The sequence below is a fragment of the Triplophysa rosa genome, linkage group LG15 (assembly GCF_024868665.1).
Source record: "Triplophysa rosa linkage group LG15, Trosa_1v2, whole genome shotgun sequence".
NCBI lineage: Eukaryota > Metazoa > Chordata > Actinopteri > Cypriniformes > Nemacheilidae > Triplophysa > Triplophysa rosa.
The window spans coordinates 6,339,469-6,348,821 of NC_079904.1; the positions used below are offsets into that span (position 1 = coordinate 6,339,469).

Consider the following 9,353-nt stretch of genomic DNA (forward strand, 5'->3'; position numbering starts at 1 on the left):
CCCTTCAACAAATGGCAACATAGCACTAAACTTGCTTATGGTCTGACGACATTTATATGAACTTCAAAGTTTGTGAAGATTAGCACGTTTCTGAGACCTGTAACCTGAGAAAGCAGCAAATTAAAGTTTTTGTCATAATTTGTTTGGCTTTTTTAACTAGGGTGGAGTTTTGGAATATATGAATGCTGGTAACTTAATACAGTCTTAAGATACTTCAAATACCAGACATTTTTTTCTGAGCAACATAGAGGATTTCTGACGTATAGGAGTAACTTACCCCAACAAGGAAATTTTGTCTCATACAATTCTAATGTAGCCTCACTGAAAAAATACAATACCATTGTTCAACATTAGCTGTTTACCTGTAGTTTGTTTTGGGCTTTATTCCAGTAGAATTTAATGGTGTTCTTTTGGTTTCCAACATCCCACTAATACAACCAAAGATATTAACAGTAGAGACAGAGACCATTATAATTTCCATTAAAACCAATAACATTTTTATTATAACCATTAAAGTCACCATGAAATGGAATTGTAATCTTTAATCAAAAACATTAAAGTCCCAGTGAAATTAAAATTACAATGCAGATATTTTCATGAAATATTGCAGCGTTTATTGTAAATAGTTTATCAACGTGGGTCATTCTCTTTGTAAAAATCGTGCGCCCTCATAATCTTAAAGTGGTTAAGGACAAGAGCCATTGAAAAACAGAGTTACGACACTTGATCTCGCCTCTGTGTGGTCTCGTGGTCCATGGAGCGCTCAATAGTTCCAAACAAATCCGTGCTGTCAACCTATTTGAATGGTTTTCAGTGGGACAGACAACAGCAACTATATTTGCATAAATTTGGCTAAATATTTTAGCACGTTGTGTGCACTGATTACTTTGTTAACTACATTTATAGCAGCATTTTGTCTGGGGAGTAATATGAATATAAGATCTATGAATATAAAATATGTCCGTCAACTCGTTAAAATGTTAAAACATGCCGTTATATCACCAACTATACAGCAAATGCGTTTGGGGGATATTGAAATGAATGGGCTTCAGTGCTGTGTTTGGAACTATTGGTCTCTCCATGCCGCGAGTTACTTCCGCATTACATTCTTACTATGGAGGTCTATGTGAGTGTCGTAACTCCAACCGATCAAAAGTATCGGGTTACGTCAATGTCACACGTCCTTTGGTGTGCGCAGTCAGCGCTGCATTTGACACACGCATCAAATCCCGCGTTAAACATTTGAATAAAGCGCGAGGTCAAGCAGCTAACTTCAAAGTTTATTTCATCTTTATTTCAGCTAATGAAGATTTTAATTCCAGTTTCTAACTCACACGAAGTAAATGGTTTTAAACATGAAATGTAGCCCACGATACGTATGGATTATGCAAATTTTTATAGTGGTTTTATTTTTCAATCATTCAGGCTTTGACTTACTCACAAGCACTCTGAAAAAATGAAAGACTGCTTAGAGATTCATAAAATATACACGTTGCACAGAAATAATAACAACACAGTGCTTTGGAACGACCTGATGGTGAGTAAAAATACTAAATGTTTTACTAAGTAATGAGTAAATAAATAGATGGGCCTATAACAACTATCTAATATATCCCTTCAACAAATGGCAACATAGCACTAAACTTGCTTATGGTCTGATGACATTTATATGAACTTCAAAGTTTGTGAAGATTAGCACGTTTCTGACGTGAGAAACATGTCTTCCTCAAAGTCATTTTTTATTGACAACAAGGATTTTCAAGTATGGCAGAGACGGGAAATAACGTGATGTCATTGGATGGAGGAAGTTTTACAAACTGATAACTGACAAGTCGAGTTGCTGAATTATATCTGGGGTAGATGCTGAGATGATCTCTTTTTGAATATTTATTAAGTTTCCTTATAAGTTAGGTTGAAAGCGTTCACACGGAGACAGGGCTGACAGAAAAGATCAAAATTTTCGTTCATGTAAAGACCTTTCGATATAAGAAACAAACTGGGTTTGTTTCACCATGACTTTTACATGTGATGGCTCTGTTACATAAAAGTGTGTTCAGGAATGCTATCATTCAGGAACCTTATCTTTTTGTTTTGTTTCATTCCCTTCTTGCAATGTTGGTCTTAAAGATATAATGCAGTAAATATTGAACTGAAAGAATACCCAAATAGTACTTAATCAAATATAGTCATTGATAAGAAAGCAGACCATCATTAAAATAAGCAAAAATGGTATGTTATTGAACACAGTTTTTCTTTTGGTTATATTGTGAAGTGTTTATTTTACCTCTTACCAAAACGTTTTATTAAACATTTATTTTCCTGAAGTGGCCTGTTCAAAGCTTTGAAAAGTTTTGACCCATTAAAAAATAAATTGGAAGTTAAAGACGCATATGATATGCATATGGCATCACAAAATTCTTCAATAAAGTACAGTTCTTTTAATCAAAGCAATGAACACAACCCACAGATTTGTCAGGTGATTCTCTCTCTCAGGTGTTTAATAAACCGCCCACTGAGAAATCAGGACAAAAGTTTAAAAACAAAGAAAAATCAACTTTAAGGAAGTAAGTTGGGTGGGTGGATCCTTTAAAGGAAACAAATGCTCAATGTTTGAGAAAAGATAATCAGGCAGATAACATTGCAGTTGAGTGTCACATCAGAATTAGTTTTCCAGAGGAAAGGTAAGAGTGACAACACTGTTAGTTCTTCTTTAAAAAAACTTTTAGAAGTACATTCATAGAACGATAGAAACATTGCCTTTAGATACAATGTTCTATCTATACTTTTAAAATTTCAGCTGAATATGACTTTATTGTCTGTAACTGTTGATTGGTTTCTGGCTAAAGGACAAATGTCCTCATTGACACCATTGTCTTTTAACCATAAAATCAGGAATTCATGTATTAAAATGCTGTTGTTTTGCTGGCAAGGTTTAACAATTTCAAAACATTCATAAATCTTATGAAAGTTTCATGATGTTTTGAAATGTGTACTATTTACCTTCGAATTGGTGCCGTTTTCGTATATTTGGCCTTTGGAGCAATTTAATACTGTCTTTTCATTTTTTTCTGCTTCTGCTAAAAGGACAACTTTTACAGGCCTAAAAGAGGCAGCTATAATTGTGTCTGTGTGTTTGCATGGATGTCAGAGTGTGGTTTCATGTGTGCACTGAAGTATGTGTGTTTATTTACAGTTTGCAAGACATACTGAACTGAAAATTACAGGTATTACAGGTTTTTTTTACATTCAAATGTTTTTTCCATTACTTGATTGCATTTGTTTTTTATTTGTTAATGTTATTGTGCAGCGATAAAAGGGAAGCTTGATTTTGATGTAGAAGTTCAGAAGCCCCTTAGTACTTGGTTTTAATTTTCACCATGAAAAAATTCATAATCTGGCATTTTGTGTGTTTAAAAGGTTAAAATCCTAAAAATGAAAGTTTGGTAGTTGATCAGGACTGATTCTGTCTTATAAATTAAAATCAGTAAAAGTGACAAGAAATTAATATATACTAGTGTTTTATGACAGTTTTTACATAGACATTTTTGTCCTAAACCTAAGTGTTTTTTAATTGACGCACAAGGTTTAATAAGCCTTGTGTTTATTTTTTGTGAAAAATAAGTATTGTGTAAGGTCTATCGCCAGCTTAAGTCTTTTTTTTTAAGTGGTTTTATGCTGATGGCTGGAGTTTTTCAATAAAACACTTACACAACAGTATGAACATTAACAGACATTAGCTTGTGTTCATGATGAAATCATCGGTCTCTGCTTTATATCATTATACACGTGTCTAGTGCACAAATGACATCTCAATTTATTGTACTTACTGTAGATTTTTTTTCAGACAAATTTCCTGTTTTACAGACGTAGTGAAGATGAAGCAAATGTGCTGAATGGTTTTGAGTTAAAAGAGAAAATGGCCAGTGAAGGTATGATAAATGTAACATGAGTGTTCCTTTGACAAAATTCACTGTAAATTGTTCCAAATCCATTGATATTCGTTCTTACATTAAAGAAATCTCAACAAAATTTTAGTGAGCCATAACATTTCCCATAAGAAATGAAAAGACATTTCTCATGTTTCTCTTCTCATTAAAAAAATCTTGTGAGTTATAACGACATGAGTAGAGGTTGAGTAACTGGCAATTTTTGGGTGAATTTATGCTTTAGTCATGCCTCAGACAGGAAGGTCAGTTTATATACATGTGTTTTCTATTCACTGTCACTTAATCACACTCCAAATTAGCCAGTGGAGCGTTTTCCCCTTTACATTAATCACAGGATAGACAGGTGGTAGGCATTTTACTGTCTTCAATTACTGTATGTATGGGATTCCAATACTGCCAAAATTAAAAATAAAACAGCCACTCTAGTTAGGCCATTGTAACCACAAATTAACCATGATGTTGCTACAGTCACCAGAGTTAACCATGGAATTTGTAGTGGAACTGTGGTCATACAAATCTGCCAAAAACATGGTTTCTAAAATCATGGTTGATTTCCTTTCGGGCTTTTTAAACTATAGTAAATACTATAGTGCACTACAGTATATACAGGTGCTGGTCATATAATTAGAATATCATCAAAAAGTTGATTTATTTCACTAATTCCATTCAAAAAGTGAAACTTGTATATTATATTCATTTATTACACACGGACTGATATATTTCAAATGTTTATTTCTTTTAATTTGATGATTATAACTGACAACTAATGAAAATCCCAAATTCAGTATCTCAGAAAATTTGAATATTACTTAAGACCAATACAAAGAAAGGATTTTTAGAAATCTTGGCCAACTGAAAAGTGTGAACATGGAAAGTATGAGCATGTACAGCACTCAATACTTAGTTGGGGCTCCTTTTGCCTGAATTACTGCAGCAATGCGGCGTGGCATGGAGTGGATCAGTCTGTGGCACTGCTCAGGTGTTATGAGAGCCCAGGTTGCTCTGATAGTGGCCTTCAGCTCTTCTGCATTGTTGGGTCTGGCATATCGCATCTTCCTCTTCACAATACCCCATAGATTTTCTATGGGGTTAAGGTCAGGCGAGTTTGCTGGCCTGTATTACTATAATAGATAGTATGCTGCAGTTTACTATAGTAAATGCTGTAATATACTATATTATTGTTTCATGTGGTCACACTCATCTCTTGCATGTCATTTTGTCAAAGCACAAGATGTTACTGTGATCTTAGAGTTGCCTGTGGCCTACAGCAGCACTCTGTGCTCGACTTCTATGTCTGAAGCAAGACACGCACCCTCATTACCATATGGACACAGAAATGTAGAAATAAATCAATGTAGAAATAAATCAATGTGAAAATACATATATATTTACATAAATGCATAAAATAAATTAAAAATGTAGAAATAAATAAATGTTTAATATATATATATATATATATATATATATATACACTCGTTTCAATATCTGTTTTTTCATTCATGTTTATATTTTATATTTTTAACAAATTAATTTCTGTGTTTATTTATTTTTTTACATTTTTTTTCATGGATTTATTTTTGTATTTATTTTTAATTTCGGCAGGATTGGAATTCCATAGCAGAAAATATCTTAACTTCCTTTGAGGATCACCTACAGGATATCCCTTTTTCAAAATTAATGTGGCATACAAAGTGGGAAAGACCTGAAATCTGAAATGTTACAGGTTCAATCCTGTATAGGGTGACTGTCAAGGAATTGCACGGCCAGAGAACCCAGATGCAGGCAGCGGGTAAGGGGTTAACAAAACAAAGATTTATTAGAAAAAAATACAAAACAAAGACGCAGGAGGGGGTAAAACAACAATGACAAAGGGATAAACAATCACAGACTACACAGGAACATAAATCAACTAAATCGGACTAAGACAACACTAGACAAACACTTACACTGACTAAACTCGACTTGATAAATGTCACGGGCAGGAAGCAATGTCATCCAAGACATGGAACAAAACGAACTCGCACAGGACAGAAGTCACAAGGGCATTATATAGGGAGACTAACAAGGGGTAAATTAACACTAGGCAGGTGTGGGTAATGAGAAACAGGCGGGAAGCTGAACGAGGAAACGAGAGGGGCGGGGCCAAAGATGAGACCGGAGAGAACGCACATTATGATCGTGACCGACAATAATATGTTTCTCTCCACACAAAACATGAGGCTCTGCCATGACTCTGCCACAAGACCAAGAAAGACATGACATGATGAGGCAGAATCATGACAGTGATCCTCAAGGAAGTTAATGCTATTTTCTGCAGGGGTATGTCTTTGTAGTGCCTATTTGTAATCTCTCTGTTTTGGGCTAATTGTTTTTGGAATATTTGTTTTCATTGCTTTTCTGACAATGAGCACTGTTTAAAAAAAGTCTACTTGCAAAACTTTGTAGAGACAAGGATGAAATCAAAACACCTATCAGCAATCATTCTTCTTCTTACATGCATTGTGGAAACGCATAATTTCCCAGATCCAGGCATAACTTTACAGGTAGGGGAAGTCAATTAAAACAAATTACACTATTGTACTTTATCTCCAAGATGCATTTAACATTTGAAAATGCATGAACTGTGATTACATAATGTTGGATTTAAACATGTGACAATACAAAAGATTTTTATTTAACTCCAGTTTAGCCACATAGATGAGGCACACCACCACGTGATAAAACGAAGTGCAGGTCTGGAATTAAAATTTAATTTAAATTAATAACATGAAAAAATGTCTAGTTTCTGTAATTGTGTAACATTGTAATCAGATTCCAAAGGTAAACTAATCTTTAACCATTTCTTATGTCTTTTATCAAAAGGTACTCCTGCTTTCGACCCCTGCTATAACTACACTGTGCTGGATAATGCTTGGAGAGCCACAAACAATAGATTCTCTTCCCAACCAATGTGTGATGTTAATGTCAGCTGGGTTGGATGGTATCGTCTCTTCCTCAATAACCAAAGTGCTCAGATGCCAGATATATGTGTTCCAGACCAAAGTTGTGGTACTCATGTCCCTCTGTGGCTAAATGGTCAACATCCAACAATTGAAGATGGGGTGGTCACCCGACCTGTCTGTGGTAACTGGATGAATGATTGCTGCCATTTTAAAACCCCTTCCATTCAAGTGAAAGCATGCCCAGGAAATTATTATGTCTATGAGTTCAAAGACCCAATTTTGGTATGCAATGCATCATATTGTGCTGGTAATTACAATTATATATCTCTTATTTAATAATGTCTGTGCCTCTGTTGAATAATTTACACTTAAAAAAATAATTAAAAAAACGTATTTTGACGTGAATATGCTCAATACAGCATAGCCTCTCGTACATTATTGCTTACGTAGAGCAGCTTGAAAACCTTGGTTGGCTAATTCAGGTGTGTTTGATTACAATTACATGGAGCTACAAACTTTGTAGCACAGTCAATCTCCCGGAGCAGGAGTGATGACCCTGCTGTAGAGAAATGTTGTTCAACTTAAAGAAAAAGCTTTTATCTAATTTGATCATTTCAGATATTAATGAATGTCTCTCATCTTCGGTGTGCGGGTCACATGCTCACTGTTACAAATACCTTGGAAACTGCACTTGTTTGGGTGGATATAATGTCACAAAGATGAATGAATCTGTCAGTAACAGTAACCCATGTACTGGTGAGTGTTTGAATCATTATTGCTTTTTTCACTACTGCTTCTGTTGGTATTCTTCTTCTTAACCAATGAGAGTCTATGGCAGCCCTATGTACGTAGGAAAATGATTTAATTTGGCACACTCGTAGTGATGATCCTCAATAGTCATGTGACCAATGATGGGGGCCCTAGCACTGACTCTTTAGCGCCACCAGCAGTTCAAAAAATACTTTTAAACAGCTGTAACTTTTGAACACATTGATCTACAGAAATTCTTCTCGGCACATGTCATCCACTTTTCAGGCTCATCGAGTTCCATGTGTTACATTACGACTCCGCCCATTAAAGTAGCGGTCATCTTGAAAAGTACAGTATTGCGTTTTTTCATTTTAGTCCTATAGAAAAATTGTGATCGATTGTTATGAAAATTGACTCACACAATCTTTGGACTCAGCCGCACAGGTATGACCTCACGGAATTGTGATTTTCACTGTTGTTCCAAAGTTATGATGTCGCAAACTTTTGAAAGTTTACCCAAAAATGGTCTGAGGCCGTATCTGGGCTATTGTTTGATCTATCGGTATGAAACTTGGCACACTGGGGGTCCATGCCGAAATTGGGAACAGTGTCACCTATGGGTTGTGAGATTTGAAAAATGGCTATTTTTGCTCGTAACTTTGGATATGTTTGCCAGAAAATTGAAGACAGTGCCACCTAGTGTTCATAAGATATGACACTTTTTATATAATTGCTTATAACTCTTGAACCCTTTGTCTGAAATTCGTTTTCTGACATTATTTCTCCTGGTCGGTGCTGATTCCATTGATGCATCGTTTGTCTTTTTCTAACATTCGGTTCCTAACTTATTGCAAAGCATATGAAAACCTTTTTGTTCGCTGCTAATTTGACAAAAGTGGTCTATTTTTTCCAAGCTCCGCTTGTATGATCTATGGACCGAGCTGCATAGAAATGGCCGAATTAAAAAAATATTTGTTGGGCTATTTTTCGAGAAATACCTCTTTAAAGTTGACTGTGCCTTGTATCTTTCTCATATTAAACTATTCTGACTGTTGTGCATTACTATATAAAATTATATTCTTGTGTACATTGTCACTTCTGATATCTGGTTCTCTTGTACATTGTATTTCTGTTATTTTTGTAATTAAAATCGTTTAAGCGCCTTCGGGAATTGGCCCATGTCAATATTTGAAGCTTTGAAAGCTCTCCTCGGGATCTTGGGCCAGGCACGTCAACTGAGTGGCACAACCGGATAAACCACAAGCCTCTGGTCCAAGAGGTTGTGGATTCGAATCTCCTGTTGTGCATTTCTATACATTTAGTCATTAAGCAGACGCTTTTATCCAAAGCGACTTACAGAGAGTTCAGGGAGCAATAAAGCGATATGTCATACAGGAGCAATAATACAATAGGTGCTAATACCAAGTTACTAGTTTCAGCAAAAGCAAGAACACTACCTGTTGAGAGAAAGAGAGAGGGTCAGTTCCCCCCCCCCCCCCTCATTTGTCTGTCAAGTATTCACAGAAGAGATGGGTTTTAAGTAGTTTTTTGAATGTTGTGAGAGATGTGGTTGACCGGACTGAGTTAGGAAGAATGTTCCACCAGGAACGAGCTGTGAAGGAGAATGAGCGGGAAAGCGATTTACTGCCCTTTTGAGAAGGCAAAACAAGATGCCGCTGGTTTGCTGAACGCAGGGTTCTTGATGGGGTGTAGG

General features: G+C 35.7%; 1 protein-coding gene across 1 annotated transcript; it reads left to right on the plus strand.

The window, feature by feature from the left end:
• Positions 1-2,625: 2,625 nt before the first annotated feature.
• LOC130566047 (pancreatic secretory granule membrane major glycoprotein GP2-like) lies at positions 2,626-7,967 on the plus strand. The gene is made up of 8 exons (XM_057353260.1): positions 2,626-2,681; positions 3,194-3,224; positions 3,845-3,929; positions 6,393-6,490; positions 6,632-6,680; positions 6,810-7,196; positions 7,508-7,645; positions 7,891-7,967. Exons 3-8 carry the CDS (start codon positions 3,917-3,919, stop codon positions 7,965-7,967), a joined length of 762 nt encoding a protein of 253 aa, XP_057209243.1. The 5' UTR covers positions 2,626-2,681; positions 3,194-3,224; positions 3,845-3,916.
• The last annotated feature ends 1,386 nt before the right edge of the window (positions 7,968-9,353 follow it).

What these genes read in the sequence shown, in the direction of transcription:
- LOC130566047 (XM_057353260.1), top strand. An exon ending in CGTGATAAAACGAAGTGCAG is followed by an intron (nt 6,681 to 6,809) that starts GTCTGGAATTAA and finishes TTTTATCAAAAG; the next exon opens with GTACTCCTGCTTTCGACCCC. An exon ending in CAATGCATCATATTGTGCTG is followed by an intron (nt 7,197 to 7,507) that starts GTAATTACAATT and finishes TGATCATTTCAG; the next exon opens with ATATTAATGAATGTCTCTCA.